The 24,539-nt window shown below is 44.8% G+C and overlaps 1 protein-coding gene and 1 pseudogene across 2 annotated transcripts in view; both read right to left on the bottom strand.

Moving 5' to 3' along the window:
- LOC146179255 (uncharacterized) overlaps positions 1-16,247 on the bottom strand; it is a 34,458-nt gene extending 18,211 nt beyond the window's left edge. Inside the window, exons 1-4 of the mRNA XM_084578930.1 lie at positions 16,091-16,247; positions 13,302-13,630; positions 8,009-8,212; positions 4,082-4,387 (exon numbers count right to left, since the gene is read on the bottom strand). Of these exons, the coding sequence (XP_084435056.1) occupies positions 4,082-4,387; positions 8,009-8,200 (498 nt within the window). The 5' untranslated portion in view covers positions 8,201-8,212; positions 13,302-13,630; positions 16,091-16,247. The remainder of the gene's footprint in view (positions 1-4,081; positions 4,388-8,008; positions 8,213-13,301; positions 13,631-16,090) is intronic.
- Positions 1-24,539, bottom strand: part of LOC146179254 (calcium-activated chloride channel regulator 3A-1-like) — a 108,784-nt pseudogene that overhangs the window by 70,290 nt on the left and 13,955 nt on the right. The window contains exon 4 of the transcript XR_014700715.1: positions 17,130-17,183. The product of XR_014700715.1 is annotated as a calcium-activated chloride channel regulator 3A-1-like (transcript). The remainder of the gene's footprint in view (positions 1-17,129; positions 17,184-24,539) is intronic.

Raw genomic sequence — 24,539 nt, 5'->3', positions numbered from 1 at the left:
AAAAGCGCGAGTGAAAAAATCCAAGTTTGTTTTCAGCATCTTCCCTAATGCATCTCCACAGAGTCCCTGTCAACGTGAATCGGAAAGGCAAGTGGGTGCTAAGACGCCTAATACGCGAAATCATTCATATTAGAACAAATATTGCATCTGTGATATAAATGAAAAAAAAAAACACAAGTTCACGCACGATTCTGTGAAGAAGGTCTACTGCACCCGACTATAGGGAAAGAACAGGTTGTCACGGCCCATAAGCTGTTGCTCGCAGCAACACACGAAGGCTTTCAGTATTGTCTGCATCCCGTCCATGTTTCTCATTGCATAATGCAGGACTTGCAGAAAGTAGGCAAGCTTCAAAACCAACAAGGCTTTGACGACTTGTGCAAACGCTCATAATTTGCGTACCATCCAACTCGGTTTTGTCTCCTCCGTGGACAAGGTTTCCTCTCCAAGTAGGCTCCATTGTTGCGAACCTGGCGCAGAGCAGCTCCTACGGACTACAGTGTGCCACAGGTCCACCCGTACGTGACCAAAAATGTTTTAGGCCTGTAGAGTTCTATCCCAATCAAATTTTCATGTTTACCATTGAAAACCGTTGATTCGAACGCAATGGCTCGAGTGAACGATTTTTGTCACAAGAGATTAGACAGGCGAATATCTTAGTGGAGAACTTAACCAGAAAGAAATCATAAATCACGCATGTCAACGCTGTTGCCTCTAAGGAAGGCGCTAAGTATTTAAGACACTAAACAATGAAGACAACGGTCATGCTTGCTGAAAGGATTATTTCAGCCGTGTAGGTATAGTAGCATCGTGGTCAACTATTAGCCAATTGGCGGATTTCTTACTGCAGGTTCTGTATTGGTACTCGCTATTGCTTTCGCAAATATTATCGTAGTTTGGCGCGTTCACTGAACAAAAGATCTGGTGCATGAGAATGCCTAGCCTGGTTGCTATTTATCACAGACTAGCGCAGTTGTTAACGAGAAAAAAAAACTCTAGCAGCAAACGTTATATTTGTCATATCTGGTAGCTGCTAAAATGTAAAGAATCTGTCATGACAGTTTTCCAAACGACAACAGAACACTGTCAAGAAAGCCTTCCCGAAAAATGCACAAAAATTCCGACGGAACTGCTTATGTTGCGACGGAAATTGCGACGGAATTACAGCAGAGCGCCATAAACACTGAGCCACTCCGGTGGGGCGGAGCACAGTGTGCTGCATAATGCCACGTTATAGAGTTTTATAAATGTGTGCAGTAGCATAGCAAGAAATAGATTCTACTGCATTTAATGAGGACTAAGACAAGCCCAAAGGTCGAGGCTTTTTTGCGAAGCGGCACTGGCCTGTTCCCGCCACACTATTATTTCGACTGCGTGAAAAAAACACAAAATTTTTCATCACAAGTATAGAACAGTGCTCTCAGCCTCGCTAACGGCTAGCAAACGGCAAAAAAAGAAAAATAGGGCGCTCGTATTACAATCGCGGTTAACGCTACCTCGAACCAAAGCGTAGCATATGTCTGCTTCAAGTGTGAAACTTTATGAGTTACGAGTACGTGGCGGTTCACTCAGAGCGTACTATAAGCAGAGCTCTAAAAGAGTGCTCTGGGGCATACGGCTTACATCCACGCTGTTAACCAGGGTGTTACTATAGCGAACTATATATATAGCGCTGCTAAAAGTATACATGGTATTCAGAGGGCATGTGAAATCTTTAATGATGACATCATTATAGTAGGGCGCTACGGCTCAATAAAGGGCGGAAGGAAGCAGGCTGAGGTACTTGTTTCCACATAGGGATCAGGATACATGGGGAAAGGAAGAAGGAACCGGTGAAAGGCCCCGACCAGACCTTAAGTAGTGAACCACCGGCGCCTGTCTCACAAATGCCGCCGCGAAGACCGGAATGATTTCTTTTCAAACTGCCCTGTTTCAAAAGCGTTTTTGTTAACTTATGTCTTTCCGATCGCTTAGCTAGAGATGAAGATATCAGCTTTGGCGTACAGTAGCGGTATGAAGATGACTAGTGTTGACGTTATCGCTGCTGCTATCATCGTAAATCAAAACAGAAGTCTGTACTCTTACCTCTTTCACTTATCAACCGATGCACCGATGAGCATGATGAAAGCTATCTGTGGTTAAGCATCCTGCTCCACACGACACCAAGAGCAGTCATTCTATACATGGGTTGGCGAATGTAATGTTTCTCGTGCATATGTTTACTGTGAATTGCGAACGATAGTAAACTGTAGACAGATGATCGAAATAGCAACCCGTGTGTTGTGTTGGCAGATACAGCTGGGCGCCTTCAAATCTGTAATGCTAGCCTGACTTCACCCTAGTTTGATTTTGTGCATCAAGATGACTGCGACTAAAACAGCCCAAATAAAGGTAATATCACGAGACTGGTGCCTTCTGACTTTTAGTCAGAATTGATCTGTCACATACAGATGTACACCGCAGACATTGTCTTTAATCATCATGGCAATGTACCAGTGAAAGACATACGTAATAATGGAGTAATTACTCTTTCTCTTGGAGGAGTGACAACAGAGAGCACTGCGTCGTGACTTTCTAATATCTCCTCTGTCATATACCTGTAATGACAGCGTTCGTGGTTGGGAATGCAAATTATTAGGATCTAGAAAAGTATTTACTGAAATCCACCGACAAGCTGGTTCTAAAGGTAATCGGCCTAATCTAACCCTTAAGCTCTGGAGACTCACTCAGCGAAGACAAATTTTGCGAAACTTGCGTTCCCCCAATATAGCACGTCGCAATAAAGTGTTTCCTGCATGTCTTTCCCCGACGAGACCGCATCCAAGGCACGTCGGAAAAGGTCGTGCGGCTTGGCGTGTTCAGGCAAGGTAGTGTCAGTTTCTGGAATCGTACTCCCTTCATCCCTCTACATCGTAAAGCTGCTCTGACGAAGCTGCCAAATTTCGTCTAATGGGGTTAGTGAGTTTTCGCCTTGACATTCGCCCAATAAAAACCTCATCGGGGATGAGAAATCATTATCGGCAGGTACGGACCGAGAAGAACGAGTGCCCCTTTAATTTGCAAAGTCCTATGCGTAGCATATCTCCAATATGAGGGCGAAGGAGAGTTACTCACAGCAACCACTACAAATACAGCTGAAAAACGCGCTTTTCGTTCTTTGGGTTGATAAAGTTACCTTGGGCTACAACCTTATGCGCCATAAGTGCCAAGAATATCACAGTGCGCCTTAAGAAAACTTACCAAGAGTCTTTATTTTAAACTTTTGTATAAAAGCCGCAAATATATTCTAGGCTCCTTTGAACTGCCCGAAACACCTTCGGCAAAATAGAAAAGCCGCGCTCTAAACATCCAAACAGGCACAATAAATGAATATAGCGCAACAATTCTCTCGTGCGTTGTATGGACGCCTTCAAAATTTGTTACAGGCTTTTTTCAGAGTTTACAAATTCATGGAATGAGTACTGTTAGTGGGCCCTTAATATATAATTAGGCGCACAACAACTTATAAAAGGTGAATCCCAAGTAGGGTGGTGAACGAGCAATCCACGAAGTGGTCATCCAGCACTCCGCCTGGCCTTTTCTTTTTTCGCGTCGCGAATCTTCAGTGCCATCAGCTGGAGTCTGGAGTACGGATCAGCTCCAATGCATGCGGACTTTACGTCCCGCTGCATATCAAAGACAGCCCAACCGTCGTAGTGAATGTCCATGTAAGTTTCCATCTGCGCAAAGGGAACGGAAAGCTGGAGGCTAATTCCAAGCACATCAAAACGGTTGCGCACAAAAGGCATCTCCTTAGTGCATGCTTCAGCTCTACCAAATGACTACGCTTGCTGGTTTTAGTAGGAGACAAAAGTTTCGCATAAATTAGCTGGTCAGTCTTGTGGCTGGTTGACATAAAAGTTACCTTCGGCAAGCGTCAAAGTTGAAGAATGCTTTGCAAAGTTCGGTCAGTAAGGGAATGGATTGTTTGAACTGCCTCGGTGGAGAAATATGGAGACCCCAAGCTTATAGCAGAAACAGATAAATTAGTAAAGCAAGGGAGGGTCCATGTTTGAAGTGATGCAGAAGCAATACACCAAACCTTCTTCTGCGGTGAGTCCCGGCTCTCGAAGCTGGTGAAGTACTTTACGGACTTCGCCTCATACTTTGCCGTCTCGACGATGTTGGCCGCATCGGTAACGTACTCGAGGTGGACCTCCCTTAGGCTGCTGTTGCAAACGCCTTCGATATCAAGAGGCATGCTCATACTGCAGGGCTGTCCGGCAGAGTCCGGGCCTACCGCGGAAGGTTCGCCCAAGTTGTCCACAGTGGCTAGCGTGGAGCTGAATATAACCCGTAGGTAGTTAGCTGAGTTCCGTATCGCAGTCCCAGCCTCTAACGCAGTATCCTGCATGGTGACAGTGAAATAATAAATTAGAATGTTTTCGAATTAGTTTAAAATTGCCAGCATTATCCACCGACCGACAAAATGACGAAGTAAATACTTACTTAAAACTAAGAGAACGCCAAGTCATCTGGTATCAGTACACACTTATACTACAAATGCCCTGTTACGATTAAAGTGCTTGCTAACCACCTTATAACCGTCAGCTGATTTGCCTTTCTGTTAGGTGTCAACAAAGAGAGGTGTGTTGTTAGTCTAGGTCAGTGATGCGTACTTGACGCCTTGAGGTGTGTCAATCTGTCATAAACCTGTAACACTTCCCTTGAGGGAGGACCAAGATATTTTCAAAAAGAATAACGGCATATATACCTTATCTTGAAATTTGCTTTAGTATCTGCATTACTCGCCTTTCTTTTATAATCTCCCGCTTTCAAAGTCCGAAGCGAATCCATCTGAGACCAACATTTTCCGGAGTTAATTTCCCTCATTCCTAAGAGCTACGTGATGCTATTTTGAGGAAACAAGCGGTGAGATGCGGATCAGTTTTTCGTCTATAAAATCAGCTGGGTAAAGGCAGTATATGAGACGTGAAACTTGAGCTATCGTGATTTGTCTTGTCAGGGGTGCAATTCAGAAATAACGTTTATTTCTGAATTGCACCCCTGACAAGACAAATCACAGTCTGAAAATGGAATGCAACAATTCGGTCCCTATAACCGCAGGCTAACCAACAGCAAGAATAGATGCATCGAAACAGGATTGCTGCACAGGCTACCGGCAGTCCCCAAAGGTCTCAGCATTACAGGCAATTCTTAAGTTGGCTGAGAAAATTAATAATTCTGACATGTACACAAAGATTAAACTCATATACAGGACACTGGGATATGACAGGAGCCAAGGAACACACGAAAGATGTTACAGGATCGGTTGAGTTAAGGTAACTGACAAGTAGTTTTGTGCACTTTTCGGTGAACGGAACGTAGTCGGACAGGTGGGTTTTCATCACTACACAGTCCAGTTCCCTGCAAAGAATGACGAAAAAGGCAATCGCAGTCTAATGTTTGGAGTCCCAATTAGAAGGGCATTAATAACAGTGTTAGATGGCAGATAATTGTTTTTGAAGAAATATGTTTGTCTCGAAAGTTAAAACAGTAATTGTATTGTTTAGATATAAGTTACAAGAAAGTCAAGGCATTCGGTAGCTGCGACCAAACATATATGTAAGTTGGGCAATAAACGCTCCACTAAAAGAGAATAACCGAAGTATCGAAATAGTGCCAATTCTCAGTTAACATACTTCCGCACAGAGACGGGAGAATTCGAGGGGAAATGCTAACAGCATTGTGACTGGGCGAGAGGAACAGGGCATGAGCATCAATGTTACATGGCTTCAACGGAATAGTGGAACTAGGAGCTTCCGGTATATGGGTGCCGATATCTGATTTATATCCCATATCGTCAGACATTGATACGGAATAAAACCAAACATCACAGCGGGAATAATCTCTTAGCCGGTGCACTACTGGCTGCCCTGCCGTATCTTGAAACAGCTGCGCGCAATTTAATATGGCTTTTATCTCAGCAAAATAATGCGGCCTCTGAAGATACAATTGCGATCCGCGCCCTCATATCGCACTGTCGGATAGAACGCAGTAGCCACAGTAACAACTAGGAAGGCATTACAGAAACTCCTCACGTAATGGTTACGACAGCTTTTACAAAGTCCGTGGCGTCTTGCTTGCTGTGAAGACGGACTCCAAAAAAAAACCATCGCTCCCGGCTTGCCGTGGACTGTCTTGTTCAGCGCCTGAGATTGGAAATTGCGCCGCGCCAGGCTGTAAATGTTTCGGGCTCGTTAATATGAAAAATACAATGTGAGCCCACACATAATGCGCAATGAATTTTGAAGTAGGATTGCTAGATATCTTTGCGGGCTTTTTACCTTTCCTTAATACGTTAGTTGCATTGGAAGCCAGTATCAGCTGTATCATTGGAGGGTCAAATTCTAAAGTTAAAGCTCAGCTACTTTGGTCATCTGATGAGAAGAGAGGTGTCGCTGGAGAAAGATTTGACGTTGGGAAAGGTTGAGGTTCGCCGGAGAAGGGGTAGTCAGCGAACGCGATGGTTAGATGGCGTCCTCGAGTCACTGCAGATGAAGTTATGTGATGTTAGGAAGATAGTGAGAGACCGCAAAGCGTGGCGTGACATGGTCCACAGGATCACGAAGAGTCGGACACGACTGAACGACTGAACTGCCTGATCAGTTGCAATGTCGATGTGTTGACGGGAGTGCTGTGAATTATTTTCGTTTAGAGTGCCTGCGTTTATACAAAACGCGTGAGAAACTAGTCTCCAACTTGAGCAGAATTAGTTTCCCGTCAACCGATGCGTCTCGATGCATATAGAATGAACGCTTAAGACCAGAATGGCGAGAGATGTAAAAACATTACGCGGAATTACTGCATAGAAATATCTATAAACATGTAGGCGACATCCTAGTTGTACCTTCTGCTGGTCTGCTGCTTAAGGTATATTGTACTTTCGGCTGGCCTTCGCTTGAGCTTTCTGTTCACCATTCTGCTGCTCTGCTGTTATACTTTGTGAGGAACGATCCGCTCGTGTGTAATCGGTACCTTCATCTGTCAAAGTGGCGTGTTTTACAGATGTCGCAGCGGCGCCTTTCTCCTACAAATCTGCGTTCCTAGAACGCCTGTGTCGCATTCCGGCCTCAATTTGATCTCTCCTGGCGGCTGCCGCAGCTTCCTCCATAGCAACTTCCTTCCGGCAGAGGCCACGACGAGCGATATTTCGAGCTGCTCTTGCCTCGACCACCGTGGTGTATTTTCTGCATCGTCCGCGCCTGCGCCTAAGGCCTTATGCTTCATCACCCACAGAAATCTTAGTCTTCGTCTTTTTCGTCTTTGCCTTCTTCATCTTCTTCTTCGTCTTCGTCTTCTTCGCGGCTGTTAAAGGTCAAATGTGGCCCTCGCTGGGACTTCGAGACGGGCCGAAACCTGGCTCAGTATTGCTATCGCAATAATAACACTCACAACACAGAAACGTCACGGGAAGTACGACCCATTACCAGCGACGTTCGACCCCAGAAATGTATGCACCGCGCATGCAAAACCACGATGTTTGCTTGTCTTTCAGGCCCGTTGCAGATATGTGCTAAGGTCTGAATTTCTTAGATACATTCGCACGTCAGAGAACGACAACCTCCAGGTTGTTATATAGCCGATCGACTGCCTCGGAAGACTGTCCTAGGGTGCATATTGCAACTTCTGCCTACTTAATTAAACCACCACTATACCGATATCCCGGAAGAGAATTCCAGTTGAGGCCTCTCAGTAATGATGCTCAGTGCCTTTAGTTGGTGGCGAGAAAAAATGTTTAAGGTAAACTCTGAATAGCACAATAACCGACGGAAAAGTATTTCATATGGGTGGAATGAAGGGCCGAAAGTATTTGGTGATGATTACATTACAATTCTGCATGCAATTATCTTTTATCCAAGTTCAAAAAAGCTGGGGAGGGGAGGGGAGGAGGGGAGAGAAATGAGTTTAGCAATTTTACACTTGCATCCTGCAGTGGACAAAACATGACTGACAATGAAGGTGTCACCTCGAAGAGCTTCTTGAAGACGGCAGGGCTGTTCTGGGCGTTGCTAGTGTAGTTGAGCACCCCCATCGCAGTGACTCTATTGTTGAGCAGGTCCTGCAGCTGCTTAGTCATACGCGGAACCCGGGCCACTGTGCTGTCAGGCTTGGTGGGGCTTAGCGCTGAGAAAGCGACTACCGGCACGAAGTTTGGCATCGTCTTTGTGGCCTGTAAACCAAATGCAATATTGTCACCGAATTTAGTTCGCGTTTTATCCTTTGCAATTACGCGTAAGGCATTACTGTAGATGGGTCGCCACGTTCTGTCCGCCTACGACTGCTGGATAAATTCTAATCGAATTTCTTTTCTGCCCTGTCTGTTTCGGTTTCATCAACCGAACGATGGCTTTGACGTCAAAGTCAAATCTAGGTCACATGAATGGTATAAAATACAGTGATATAGTCGTTCCAGTCTCATTTAAATTAACTACAACGTTAGAGTCAGCTTGCCTCAAGAGCAGGAATCTAAACAAGTGAAGAGTGAGCGATTATATCGCTGGTTTTGTCATTCCGTGCGTGGCCAGGACATGATTGTGACGTCAAAGCCATCTCAAATTTAGAAAGAGAAGGATATCGCCGGAGGCCGCCAAGTCCTCACCCAAAGAACGCTGAATAAGAGACTCAGTTAATTTGAACACCCGCTCACGCTGCCGCCCCTGGTAACGAGGCGACTCACGAGCTAGCCCGAGCTCTCTTCTTCCGGGTAGCCGTCGAGCCCCCCAAACCCTGGGCATACGACGAGCTTCTGCAAAATGACTGGGAAATCATCGCCAATTATAAATTGGGACGTAGATTGGTACCGCCGCCACATGTTAGCCTAAATCATAAAGAAGCTGTCGCGTAGAGGCGGTCAAACTAATACAATCATATGAACCCGGTCTGGGCATTTCACGCGCTACCAGACCTTAGGGACAATGATAAGTGCAAACACTGCGGGGCGAGCGGGACCCTCGATCACATAATTTGCGAGTGCCCACAATCACCAGGGATATGATTAACTATCACAAGTAGAGAAGCCTGGGATACCCTGCTGCGAAGCGCGGACCCTGCGATCCAGCACCTCACCGTCCATGCGGCGGAAGAGACCGCAACAAGCCAAGGGCTACCTGCCAGCCTCTAATCCGCAGGCGCACGACTCCCCGTCTTCGCCGGCACGCGTGCCAGGGGCGGGGAAGAGGGCGCCCATTTTCGGTGGAAATAAAAGTTGTGCAACCAACCAAGCATCGGCAACTTAAACCGAAACCGAAGCTGGCGAGAGAAAAAACATTTGCTGAAATTATTTAGCGGTTGTAGGCGGAAACCGCGAGGCAATCCGTATACAAGAATGTCTTACGTATTATTATCAAAACGAAAGATGACACTAACCTTTTATGTCTATACTCCTTTAAGCGCTGTTTATTGTATTCAGATGAACAATCGTTTAGATCTGTTGCATATGTCCCGTGGGAAGTACTAATTTATTAATACATAATTTTTGAGCGGGTAGTCGGAAAGGATTTCTTGTAGTGCCAATAACATTTTAGGATATTAGAGCAGAGGGAGGTGGTAAATCCCGCATAAGAGCGCCCATTTTCCTTTCTCACGACCATGGCTGGTTTTCGGCACCACGAATACTCGTTTCAGCTAAGACGACTCAGGATCGCTAAATAAATCAAGTTAAATACATTCGTGCAAATATTCACTACCGATGTTCCATAACGAACCTTCACAATCTGCGTTTTACTGCAAGTTCTACAGTTAACACCATACGCTTCTCAACAGCCTCTCTAGTGTATTTCATAGGTATGTTTAAAGGGGCTCTAAAGTTGCTAGCGATACAGTTTCCCTATGCCTAGAATGCGAAAGAATGTCGATGAAAGATAACCAGCCCGCAAGAATGTTTGGAATGCGGCATTTGGAAGCAGAGGTATTTGTAAACAAAATTTGAATATCTGCGCCTTCGCGGCTTTGCTCCTCCTTTCAACTTTTTTGCACGCGCAAAGGCTGGCCCTCCTCCCCGGGCTTCGCTCACTGACACATCACAAGTGACTCAGCTGCGCTTTTACATTTTTGCTTAGCGCCGCACGCTGCAACTTCCGTTTTGGCGCGCTTGCTTGCCGGTGCGCCGCCGGGGTTATCTCGTCGACTGCATCGTCGTCATCGTCCTTCGGCGAGACTGGGAAATTTTGTTGCCGCGCTATACATCCCTGGCGTTGATTTCACCCTCGATTGTGTGTTACGTTGTGTGCGCGACGGGTGCAGGACAGCTCTGGGCTGGACTCCCCACTCTCTGAGTTCGCGAAGGCAGTTGTCGAAGCGTGCAGTTGTCGTTTTGACGGGACATGAGCGGGAGGTTGCTACAGTGTGCAGTCCCTGGCCGCCAAGTACATATTGCTAGTGACGGCAGGAAGAGCATTCTGCATAAAGTGCTTCAGGACGCCAACTTCCGGAAACAGTTGCTACAGCTCATCGGATAGCCATCATCGGAGAAGAAAGCGTTTATCTGAGTTTGTGGACGGCATTTCTCTCCTGATGCGTATAATTTTTACCCGGATGTGGTTCGTGATTTGGGGATCCCAACAAGACTTCGCCGGCGTGAAGGAGCGATAACAACGCTGTTTCTTCCAATACTGTCGGTAAGTGTAAAATGAAAAGATTGTGATAATATTAGCTTTAGACGCGTTATCACAGTACAGTGTTGATTTTTTTTTTAACTCAAGCGATCTTGCTCGATGCTGTAGCGTGCATAAGTGGAATTTGTCATGATCACTGTGAATTACACTGCTCAAAATAAACCAGTGACGAGCTAACGATGAGATTTTAATAATTTTTGCTGTTACTTGTTTACTGTTACTGTTATATAAGCCGTATACTATCCTCGTCGGGGTTCAGCACCGGATTCTCGAACGGCGTGTACTTATGGGGGTTGAGTCCCATATCAGCAATCCCAAATTAATATGACCTCGCGAATCTGCTCCCGCCGCGCCTTCCTGCAGGAAGTAATGTAGCCGTAACGGGATGAGATTAACGGAAAACGGTTTTCTAAAAATTCTGCGCCCCGTACCACCATGCGCAAAAGTCGGGAGACCACGTCTTCGGCGGCCGGAGCGGCTGCGGGGACGCACCGCGTCGCTGCTATCTCGCGCGGCTCGATCGCTTCGAGAGTGCCCGGCGTGACGCAAGACTTTCCCTCGCTCTCGGGCTGGCGCTTATCATGCCAGACTACAAGTTTGTCATTCATGATAAGCGCCATACCGAGAGCGAGGGAAACTCTTGCGTCATGATGGGTACTCTTGCAGCGAGCGAGCCGCGCAAGATAGCAGCGACGCGGTGCGTCCCTGCAGCCGCTCCGGCTGTCGAAGCCAAGGTCACCCCACTTTTGCGCACAATAGTACATAGGGAACCTGCACTGCATAGGTAGCGCTGCAACTGTCCTGCAGCGTGACTCAAAAATGCTGCTGTTAGCCGCTTGGTTCGCGATCGACGACCGGGCAGGTTTATCACCTTTATAGATACGCGTGTGACAGATAACGTCCTTACGCAGGCGCTCTGGATGTAGCCCAGTTATCTGACACACGCCACGCGAAGCTTCGACAGAGCGTGCGATATGATTCATGTCAGCTCATGCAGGTGGCGTAAAAACGCCCTGAAAAGCCGCCTCAGAAGTATTTGCTCTTCTCGTTTGGGTGTGTTACGGCGCGGCGATCGACACGGCAAACTTTATTGCAGGCTGCCTATAACATGCAAACACTGTCACAGTGAATTTTTGAACAACCTACAGACTTAACTGAGACGTTAAGAGAGCAGTGCAATATGTTTCTCTAGCTATATAAACTAAGCAGCCGTTAAAAATAGTCGGATGCGCTTTATGACTGAGGCTTTCGTGAAGTTTGAGACCTGCATTACTCTGTTCGGAATGGGTGTAACATATCTGTCATGTTCAGAAAAAAGCGTTTGTTTTTGTTATTATCTACAAGTAAATCTGGCGGCGCTTCACTTTATTCACTGCGTACGGGAGCAGTACGCTTCTATGATAGAGCTTCGTATTTGGGTTCGTAATATTCGTCATACAACATGGTTTCTGCAGGAACAATACCACCCTTCTCAAGCCAGTCTTCTTGAGTAAAATGTTCTGAAGCGAAACAGAACAGAGTAGTGACGAAATTTAAGCTGAGCACACACGCCGGCATCGCGGTGCTTCTCTATAGGCTCCAAAAGAAAATGTGTGTTTTGGCCCAATACTATACAGGTACGCCTATACGAAACCTCATCTTCACGGCATTTGCGCGACATATTAATTGCTCTTTGAGAATTCGCGTATCAAGTTGCGCCACCTTATCCTCGCAGGTAACAATGAGAAAATATACACCTTGAGGCGCGACTCCTTAGTTCCTTGGTTTGCTATATACGACACTCCGTCTCCAACAAGTGCGCCGCCGTTTCGTGAAAACATCACGTGCATAAATAAACAGACCTAATTTGCCCTGAGATGCAACACGCAACTATGCACAAAGTATGCTATGAAATGTTGCTGATATTTCCAGTGGTGATTGGATATGTTTTTGTTATAGAGTGCAAACGGGCATTCCTTGCCACAATTTGCCCTCAAAATTAGTGTCACGGTATTCAGGAAATTAGCCACGATTGTTCTCATAGAATGATTAGTCGCAAATCCATGTCACTTTTTTATGCAAAATTCAGATGCCTCAGTTCATAATTCTTTACATCTACGCTTTTACAGTTACGCTTTGTCTACGGGTAGAACGAGGCTTACTTAGCTGGCGAGCGTTGCGACATCCGCCCTTTACATAGTTGAGATACCCGGCGAGGAGCACTAAATATACCGACATTTTTTTCCATGTTTCTCAAAAGCTTTATTCCTCGCGCAAAACGAACCTTGAGGGTGAGGTGAAGTAGAATTCGGAGTAGAAATGCGCTTATAAATTCGGTTGTAAGGTATACTGCGCGGCTGTCTGGATGGGCTGTGCTATAATGTGCGGATATATAGTTTGCATTGACCTGATCAAAAAACAGGCTCCAAGAGTAGAATTCGGAGTAGAAATGCGCTTATAAATTCGGTTGTAAGGTATACTGCGCGGCTGTCTAGATGGGCTGTGCTATAATGTGCGGATATATAGTTTGCATTGACCTGATCAAAAAACAGGCTCCAAGAGTAGAATTCGGAGTAGAAATGCGCTTATAAATTCGGTTGTAAGGTATACTGCGCGGCTGTCTAGATGGGTTGTGCTATAATGTGCGGATATATAGTTTGCACTGACCTGAGCAAAAAACAGGCTCCAAGCGCGGGGTCCCCCAGGTGCTACGAATGCGTTCTTCGTGGCTACTATGTCCGGGTAGACAATGACGTCACAGTAGAAATTCGAGGACTGGTGCAAAGCCACGACGCTGTGACCAAGGACGCAAAACAGTTTCGGATCTAAGGGGCTCAGCGTAGTTGTGGTCGTTGTGGTAGTCGTTGCAGTGGACCTTGTGGGAGTTGTCGTGATGACCGCGGTTGTCGCATTTGTGGTCTTTTTTGATATCGGAGGCGTTGTCGGAGAGGCTTTCGTTGTCACTGCCTCCGTGGTGAGAGCTTTGGTGCTTTTTGCTGCAACAAATCGAGTTCGATCCATGCTTGCCAGAGCAGGTATTGTGTTCATTGGTTTTATCTTTTGCTGACATATTCATCGCTTTTTCAATATAGGTAAGTCAGCACTCTGGCAAATGCTCATTCACACAATGACAGAATGGGCATATATAAGAACGAGACAGCCAAAGACGACAACGAGAACGTTGCTTGAAATTCGTTGTACGACGCGATGTGCGCACTTAGTGGCGCTAGCCTATCTCCTTATTTTCAGCTTCGGATCAAATTCTGTGGAAGTCGCGTACTGTGATCAGTTTGGAACGAAGTGTTAACTTAACGCGAACGCGTTAGAGCACCCATTAAACGAAAACAAGGAGGTCGCAAAGCATTTGCCTCATCGATGTAGCTAGTGATGACGTCACAAGCAATGAAGTCATTCAATCACTTTTGTAAAGTGCTTTCCAAGAAAAAAAAAAAAAACATTTCTCAAGTGAGAGTCAAACCGCTGCCATTTCGGATGAAAAAGAGGCACGCTTTCTGTGCACCGCTGGGCAGCGTTGGTTTAGTGCGATATAAGGTTTAGCTGTTAGAAGTTCTTTATTTTTATCAATGGGGTTCGCCTTGCGGATCCTGCCGGCATCTTCCCCATCATAGCGACACTTTATCCAGGGTGCGCAAGTCAGACGTACATCCTATACCTGACTCATCTACATCCTTACGCACATAATCACACAAAATGGCATATAGTCACTCCGCTTGTCACCATCTGACGTCCAGATCCGAGTCGTGATAGAATGTTAAAGCTGGGTGCGAAACAGCCTTCTTTCATGACCGCTTTTTATGCGGATACCTTAGAGGGCTTAATCAACCGTTCTGTATCTTACAGCAGACAGCATCAAGGCATTAGATAATAGAAAACACTCAACTGAAATCCAGCGCGCTAATTTACGCTGGTAATTAACAATACTACTAAATTATACTACTTCTAGTTATTAGCAACCAAAAACACGCTTAGCAAAATACGCTATTAAGACCGTTATACTTAACAAAAATGCATAATCTACATACGACAATGTCATCCCACAAGTTGCTAAGGATACTGAAGCGTCCCTTAATCACCCTAACCTGACGACAGACAGTCATGCTTATTGTCTTCCGACAGTATATTTTGAATGTGAGCCTAGAGGTGCCGCACATACGACAAACCGCAAAATTTAAAAAAAAAAAACATATGCAGTACGGCGGACACGTTTTCTCACGTTACTGGGCACATGGACGAAAATATAGCCCATATGGAAAATGCGTGCCTATGACGCTGCTGCTGATGCAGCTAAGGCCCAATGCGGTAACCCAGCCGGCGAGGAACCACTTTTAATGATGCGAGGTCGTCAATATCTGGGCTTGGTACGCGAAGGGCAGTGAGGTTTAAGGAGCTTCTCCCCAGCGAACACCCTTAAAAGACACCGGGCGCCAGATCGGTGAATAATTATACCCATTTTCACGTGTTGTGTGCCGCGGCATGTTTGCAACGAACCACTTCGAATATCCAAAATGGGTACCCTAACCCCAAGGTTGCGGTTTCGGTCCTCAGTAATGATTTAAATATTATTGGAAAATAATTTACCACTTGCACATACTTCTGTTTTAATTGATTTCGGGGCCGTTCGCCTAAATTTCGGAGGGTTCACTTGAGTCGATGGTCGCTCTCTTTGAGTTAGCTATCATAACAAATATTTCTACGCGAAAATTTTGGCTCAAACTGCACCACCTCTATTGAAGCATGGTATGCACATGACTATTCGAAGGAGACTTTCCGACGGCATCGACATGTAACATTTGACTTGCGCAGAATTCCTTGCATTGAACTTGTTAGTTGACCGAGGAGTGAAGTTGTTGGTTAAAATTAGAAGTCAATGTAGAACCTGCCTTTGGAGGATGTGAAAGTATTAGCGCTGCAGCCACGCTTTTATAATTTGTACTTCTTTACTTTGTAAAATGATTATTTTTACTTTTAGTTTACCACTATCATTTAATATCTTTATTATTATTATCTTTATATATTATTATTATTATTATTATTATTATTATTATTATTATTATTATTATTATTATTATTATTATTATTATTATTATTAATAATAATATTATTATTATTATTATTGTTATTATCGATTATCATCATCACAAATTATCATTATTATTTTTACACAGCCTACTAATGCTTTCGTAAATGTTTGACAGGAAGGAAAGTCGCGGTATACGTCACACTTTGTGGACATCTGCACCGCGCCTAAGAAAAAAGTCATACTTCTACACAGAGCTCACGCTCGTTGCCTTTCGTTCTGCGCCCACTTCTTGCGGCCGTATTTCAGCCTCGCCATCATAGCCTATTAAGATTTTCTCCTCAAAACATATAGTTCTAAGAAAAGAGATTCTATGGGTCACCTAAAAATAAGCGCCACGTTAGCTCTGACCACGTACCAGGGTGGATAGACAGTATTTCTTCACCTGCCTTGCTGTCCCGAAACTTCTTACCTGTGCGTGAAAAGATGGCGATGGCGCATGTTTCAGACACTCGCAATACCTCGCCGCCATCAAGGGATTGCGACCGCAACGACGGCACTGCGCAGTCAGCCGACTTTGCTCTCGGTCACCCATGCCTGCTCCCTTCTGTCAAATACGACACATTGATATTTCGCTTTGCAAAGACTACGCTTGGTTTGAGCTTGCAGGATTTCAAGCGCATCGAAATATTTTTCGTCTTTCACTCTTCTGGCATAACGTGCTCTATTTTAGCTCAGTTCAGTTGAAAGAGCACCGGACGCGGTATTTGGAGGTCCTGGGTTCGGTTCCCACTATCGGCATGTAGGTTTTCCTTCTACTTTGTGTTTAATTATCTTTCCCCTAAACAGATTACATTACCAATTTATGTGATTACCGAAATAAAAAAGAAAAAATAAGCGCAATGTCCAATGCTTTCCTTGGCCTCTCCGACTGTTGGCTTCTTTTGTCACACACACACACACACACACACACACACACACACACACACACACACACACACAAACACAAACACAAACACACACACACACACACACACACACACACACACATATATATATATATATATTGTATTTGTCCCCCCTTACACAATGCCTCTCTGGAGGCCTGTAAGGTATATGTAAATAAAAAAATAAATAAATATATTATATATATGATACACGGTAGACAAACAGTAACCTTTAATCCGACGTTTCGGACGGGGTCCTGCCCTTGTCAAGGAATGTCACATTCCTTGACAAGGGCAGGAACCCGTCCGAAACGTCGGATTAAAGGTTACTGTTTTTCTACCGTTTGTCATCTCCTTTATGTTTATGCCCTCCTACACATTGTTACTTTTGCTGCTATGCTAGAGACTACCATTCCAAATTTTTCTAAGCATCATACCTGTCCCTCCTTCAACACCTGACGGTTTTCACAGATTAACTACTTGGTTTCGGAGCCAGCCTCTCACTCTCACATTTCTTGGTCGTTACAAAGATGTAGCCACGGGCGGGAGTCCCCGGATGGAGGCCTGCACAGTGCAAAACAGCAACAGAGCATAAAGGCTCTCTCAGGTTCAAGATGATGAAAGAGATTAGAATGCATTTATGCGCCACTGGCGCACGTTTGCTTGCAAACCCGAGCGTTCGCCAGCAAAATAAAGAAAACAGCCGACAAACCAAATTATGGCATCAATCAACCTTCAGCCAGCGCGCTAGTGAATGCAAGATATTGCTTGTAGTTACTTTATTAAAGTGCTACGCTCATTAAAGGCTTTGTCAGTAGAAAAACGCTTGATAATAATGTTGTGCTTAAATAGATGAGGGTGTTTTGTCTCCTTAGACATGATGGGATCAGCTCGAGGGAATAACTTCTGTGTGTGCTATATGCTCGATAAAAGTGTTTACTTGATTGATTTTGATTTACTTAAATCAAAGTGCCTGTCAACGCTTAGGATAACCTACTTGGGTATAAAGGTTATTTCTGTTATTTTCATAGCCTCACCAGTAGGAGGCTAATCACCATCAGAAAAGAGTCGTGGTTATGTACTCTCTCCCACCTGACACCTACCACGATTCGCACACCGAAGAAACACCTATTATGGCTGACCAGCGACTAAATGGACAGCCGTAAATCTGATATTTCCTCTTCCACGGAAGAAGTGGGTGAGCAGACATGGATAAATCGTAACACTCGCTGAATATTTAAAATGCAGTATCCTATCCCGAAGTGAAACACCTGCTGGATGTCTGATATGAAAGAAGCATGCTAAAAAGGAGTGGAAATCAATATGAAAGAAGAGCAGTCAAAGAAAGTACAATTCGCTTTGGCAAATATAATTCATAATAATGATTGCGCGCCCGGTTCGAACGGTTGCGCTTTCACACACAAACCAAAATTTTATTGGTCGCGCATACTTTTTGGCCAGAATCATAGTCATCACTTGCAATTTTTTTCCTAAATTTAAAAATTTGCGTTTAACTTTTTAAACAGTAGCTGGGAGGGCTAAACTGCAAAGGCCCATTTCCACCAGACCGAACGTGACTAATTATTTTCGTAATCTCGTAATATTCATCTCGTGCTTTCCTGAAATGCGTAGGATAGTGCCCCTAAATGAATAACAAATATCCTTAACAAGATAAATGGGACCTTGTTTGCAAGAATATCGACCAAAGACACATATTTTGTATTGGAATAAGGTGGAACTTGGGGCGCTAGCAAAAGTAGCAGAGAGCCAAAATAAAACACGCCCGCTATATGCGCGTGGCATCTCTGCAAGTACACCGCTATCGAGGCATAACCATATTTGTGCTACAGCTGTAATGAAGTGTTAGCAGCTCTGCTCTAACCTCAAGTACATATCTCCATGGAGGAAGAAATTAATTCGTCTGGCCAGATGACATTCATCCTCTGTCCTGGCCGAGCCTGCTCCTGTTTTGTGGCCCTGTGAGTATTTTGTCCACACCTTGTCCCGTGACATCTGGTGGATGTGCCGGGTGATGTCCTCTGGCTGTGATTTAGACGAGGATCCAGAATGGCGTACGGGTGCTGAGTAAGTTATGCCTAGAAGGGGGTCGAGTACTTCGGTTGAAGCGGTGTGAGTGCCTCCTGCATCTCTTCCTGAATTAAATATGAAAGTGATATCCAGTGGCGCTGTCGAGGAGGCCTTTTGAAGCTAGCTCATCGCGTACGATGGCCCGTATATTTTCCCGGAGCAAGGTATGGATACAAGCATGAACGACAGCAACAGCCATCGGAATGGCCGGGCGCTAGTACTGCTTGCATAAAAATCTGGAGCATCTTTACTGCGATTGTGGGCTTGAACACAAATTTCGGTATCATTTTGTAGTTTTTGCCCTAAGCCAATTAATATTTGTTGCTTAATACCCGTCTTTAGATTAGGGTATTGTTTTTCCTCGGACATGTTAGAATCAGCCCGACGGAATAGTTTTGTCATGTTAACGATGTAAACGAGGACGCTCTCGGTAGAGAGTTGATCGATTGCCGGTATGAGCGGCTCAGCTCATTCACTTGAGAGGGGTACGTGATGAAAGCTTGCAGGAACTGGTCTTTCAAGAAACAGCACATTGTTATTGTGTTATCGTGATTTTGAAACTGGATGTATGCTGCACTTTCTAGCAAAAGAAAAACAAAATGCTGCAGTGCGTCGTCTTCGGCCCGGAAGTGTACTGGGCTACGCACTGCAATGTCTCCATCCAGTTCTCCTGGTCTTCTCCTGAGCAGCATTGAAAAGTCAGCAGCTACCGCGGCTAATACAACACGAATACTGGCGAAGAGACAGCAGCCTAGACGATTATGGGAGTTTTAGTGGTCACTGAAGATGGGGATGTGGCTGGAGTAGATGGCGATGTCTTTCCAGTACGATAAAAAATTGTAGAAGCTCGAACACCGGCTGAAAACACCGAGGCCGTCGCCCCCCCCCCCCCCCCGCCCCCTCCCTATTTTCTTCTGCACCTGCCTTATTAGTCACGGACAAGTTCTGGACAAAACTCACAGCAGACTATAGAGTGGTGGAGACGGGCTTGATGAGGCCAACAGCTGAACATCAGCTTCCTAGACGCAGTACTTCAATTTCTTCCCTTGTGGAACTCAAGATCAGCGTAGAGAAAAGACAGGAAATGCAGCGTATATGCTTGACTGTAAACACTCCTTCACCACGCCTCCTTTTCCCTTTTCCAGTCCAAAACGATCGAAGGCGCCTTGATCAGAGACTTCAGCTCCAGTGCCAACGAAATGTGAGAAGGTCCATAAACTGCATCTGCGAAACAACCGATTATTATGCATGGAGGCCAAGAGCACTCACCGAAGACTTCGCTTCCAAAGACAGTGAAGAGGAAGATCATAAGCACCAGGCAGCAAGGCGTCAGCAGAAATACCATTGTTATCGAGGTGCCCGCCCTGGAGGGTGAAAAGAGACCGCACGTCTAGAGCCCTGTATACATGGGCTCGACAGAGTCGGTTCGAGTAAGCCTGTCGAGTTAAAAACCAGTTGTCGGGTTCATGTATACCCAGTCGGGCCGAGTAAACTAGCCGCGGAGCGGGTCGCGTTATCTCGGTTGCAGGGGGTAGGTTAACTCGCTTGACCCGCTTGTCTAAAAGCATGTAGACGCTGTCGAGTCAGCGGGTCGAGTTATGGCGAACTCTGGGATTAAAAAGCAACCGGAGCGGCGGGGAGCGTCAGCGAAGTTGAATGCTTTTTAGCCCTCATCAACGATAAAAAAAGAATAATCGAAGCTCTCAATAGTAAAAGGCAACGGAATCAAATACGAGTAAGAAACTTGCACAATAACTACAAATCTCGACGCTACGCGCCGCTGCGATACTTACTCGCTTGAAATCGAGTTCGTGTAGACACCAATCGGGTCGAGTAATGGTGACCTCACTTACTCGACGCTTACTCGACCCGGTGCTGTCGAGTCCATGTATAGAAGACATAGAACGGCTTGTATCGACGACCTTAGCGCTATCCCGTTTAGATGGCTTCGGTTAACATTGTCTGTTCCTGAAAATAATTGAATTTGTCGTAGTAGTCACCGCTGAAAACTCTCACCGTTTCTACCAGAATGTGTAAACATAACGTCTCACCGGCAGAGAGCATGAATTAATTCGTACGCGAGGCCCTGAACACATTACTGTAGTTTTGAGTTACTCTGAGCGCGAATGCATACAAGGGCCGCCAGGCTGCTAACTCTGAAAATACATTTCAGACGATTCGGCTAACAGCAACACTAGGAACGATGACTTCGCAGCTGCGAACAAAGAAGCATTATCTTGGAGAAAATGTTTCTAGCGCCTTAATCAACTCATCCCTTTAAACAAGCGTTCATTCATGGACTATACTTACCGGTGCCGCTTTGCTAAAAAAAAAACGAAAAGTTCCAAGTATGATCAGAAGCACGCACATATTGTGATTTGCTAGACATGTTGACTTCTCATTTCGGAGAAAGAAATAAAATTTCTAGTGATATTTAAGGCTGTACTTCCTCTCGACCGCTGCAACGATACTGTGATTTGCAAAATGTTTTTATATTAAATTAATGCGTATATTTTCAAGGTTTTCCTGACGATGTGCACATGGTTACATCAGTATGATCAGCATTGCAGCATATCGAGCGCCTGTATTTCACAGTGCAAACGAGGTAACGCTAAACATTTGTGTGGCTCTTTGGGCCACTAAAGTGAGATAAGGCGAAAGCCTTATCTATAGGCTGTGTGGTGCCGCGTTCGAGGAAGCTCCAAATGAAAGGTGGCACACGGACGCCTGAATCGGTATGACTAGATAGCGTAGGCTACCAGCCAACATATAAAGCCCCGCTTAACCAAGCCGTATGAGCGTGTCTGCGTGGCCTAGGGATAACGTGAATGCAATGGCCTTGGTAGGCTGATTTTGATATCATCCTCCCATGTGAAAGGAGAGGCCGGAGTTGGTAGCTCCTGCCAAACGATAATGCCCTGTGATAGGTCGAGACCTCTATGACGTCATCCCAACCTCAGCCAGTCAGAGCACCACAAAGGCGGGACACTTTTGCGGACGGCAACGATGAGCCATTAAAGGCTTTCGCCTTAAAATGACCGTCGAAAGCTCTCTCCTATCTTACTTTCGTTCTCTACCCTATCGTCAAGCCTTCGCGCCTGCCTTTACGCTGGTGGGGGTGGAGGGGGATGTAACAACTGAATCGTTCTGTACGATCTAAAAGTATTATGTATATTTTTATGGCTTACACAAGGGTGTAATCGAGGGAAGCAATCTCTCAAACGTTTATTTTTATTTGAGAAGCTTCCATAGAATGTTGATGTTAATACTTTCTCGTGCCTGCAAATCGCTTAAGAAATTTTCTGCATGATTCCTAACTACATTTAAGCAATAGTGATCCACACACTGTCACAAACATGCCATCTACTGTATCTCTGAAATAAAATAAATTAATCAATCAAGCTTGAACGCAAGCAGCATCAGAGATCATTAACTAAAACCACGCCATCTGAGAAGCGCCACATAGCCACTAAACAGTAAAAATTGTTTCTATTGCGAAGCATGCTATGAGCCTAGCATTGAAATGTAGGAGGCGCTGAAATGTGTGGCCACATAATTGCTTTATTTGCATTATCGAAATGCCGGCCAACGATGCTGAATAAAATGTATTTTGCTACCTTCGAACAATAAGGTACTTAAAGGGCTGTGAAAACCAACTTTACCGAGTTCTTGGATTTAATCATTAAAGGCAGCTTAATTCATATTGGGCAACTGATTGAGAGATGTTCATGAAAATATTGGCACAGCACTTATATATTTAGCTAAATGGGACGATTTTGTGGAGAAACCTCTACATAAAACCTTACAAAAATTCATTGCCAAATTTTTAAACTAATATCTGACCACAAAACCTTGATATTATTCTGCCGTTAGGCTTACCTCTTGCATATAATCACCTTCTAGCATACCGTCTGCAACTCTTGCCGCTGGCTCTTACGCCATAGGTTGGCAAGTAAGGTTCCATAAGCTGCTTCTAAAGCTGTCAGCAACAACATTACTACTTCTAGGAACGTAGCAAAAAGTATTACCATTTTTACTTAGTGCATCGCAGGCGATACGCGCGGTACTAATAAGCCGAAAAGTGTCGTTGCCTTCACCCTTCTCCCCTTTTCCCCTTTTACTTCTAAATCTGCTCTGCTTTTTATTACCGTCCCCATAGGGGAAGCTCTAAAAAAGCAAAGCTTCGAGGTCATACAATGCCAATCCTAACTTCAATACAAGATCGAAGATGGCGCCGCCCAACTGAGAATGCTAGTGTTGCTCTAGAATATTTAGGAACACTGTGGAATTCGACAGAATATGCTTGAGGCCAGTTGGGTCGACATTATGCTAGCGGAAATGTTGGTATTATGTTGAGTAGCAGCCGTCCTTTCCTCGCCTTTTTTTGTCCTGTTATTTTGCTTCGTTTCTGTGAAAGACTGTGAAACACCTTCCTTATATGGCACGCCGTCCCGATCTGAGCCAGGCGGCGTTCTAAGCAGATATAATGGCAATGCTGGTTCTTGCGCCGTCAAGTGGACACGGTGGTATAGTGCAGCCCGGTACACTGTCTCTATGGCAACTACAACAGTTCGAAGACAGGTGCTTATAGTCGCACTTGTACGGTGCACGTTCCAGCTTTCTGTCATGTAAACAATATAGACTACTTAGCTGTGGCAAAATGAGACTCACAGAGACTGACGAAGACGACAATTCCCAACAGCATAAACACGATCAGAACCCAGAATGCGATCGTCAGGGTAAGAAATGTCCCGGCGCTCTTGTCGCTGAAAGCACGGGCAAGAGGGTGCAATTTAAAGTGCATAATACAGGCGGAAGTGAGGTGCATGATAAATACAATTGTTAAGAATCCAAAAATTATCGAAAATCAATCAAATACCCTGTTTGAGGCGTTACTAATCCAGCCCGGTCAAAGAGGCACAGCATGTATCGATTCCCTGTTCAGACTGCAAGCACACGGGTTATATTGGGCAGGCGCCAACGAAATGTGTTTGACCTTGAGTGAGGTGTCCCAACTCATGAACGTAATTACGCTGAGTAACGAGGTACTACGTTCGAGGCTGTTCCCTGAGGGATCTATAAGGCAAGTTCTAGCGCCATTTTTCGTTATTTTCACCGTCTACCAATTCAGCCTCGTCGGCTTCACTTTTCTTTAATTAGCCGATATGCTCAGCCAGAATAAGTTGAAACTGTTTCTAATACGAACAGCGAGCTTACAGCAAAGAATTGAAACTGGCATTTAGCTTTTAAAGGGTCCAATAAAATTGCCCTTCCGTGAAAAGTGAACCTACTGTTGCATGACAATACAAATAACTTTAATATGCCCCAAGATCTAAGCCATTATCAGCAAGGCACAACGAGCAAAAAGGCTGAACTATTCAAAATATTGCATTATCTCAAGCCGCCAGTACCTTGTTGTAACCGAATATATCTCAACGCCATCGTTTTATCAGAGAATAATTTTCTTTAATGCAAGCATTTTCACTTAGGTAATCACGTCACATTGCCGCAACCGTATGCGTTTTTGTCGCATAGCTACATAGAACAGTAATGTTCAGATCAGATAATTTTCTCTTTCCAAAATATTTTAAGTGTGGAATTTAGAATAATTTTGGAAGACTTTATAAAACGTTAGGAACCAAGTTTTCTCATTTTTTTCCTAGCTTGCCCGCTATTTAAGCTGGCTCTAGAAAAAATAGCCAGGAATCTAGATTTTTGAAAAGAAAAATGTGAACTCTCAGGTTCCGGCAATGAAAAATCACTCTGCAAAGTCAGCTGTCCATGTTGTCACAAAATTATCTCATTCCACTGTTATGAATGCAAGTAATTTCT

Source organism: Amblyomma maculatum, chromosome 9 (genome assembly GCF_055883805.1).
Source record: "Amblyomma maculatum isolate TAMU_Amacu chromosome 9, ASM5588380v1, whole genome shotgun sequence".
NCBI lineage: Eukaryota > Metazoa > Arthropoda > Arachnida > Ixodida > Ixodidae > Amblyomma > Amblyomma maculatum.
Note: the sequence above shows the minus strand (reverse complement) of the source record. Positions and strands in the feature narration are given on the sequence as shown.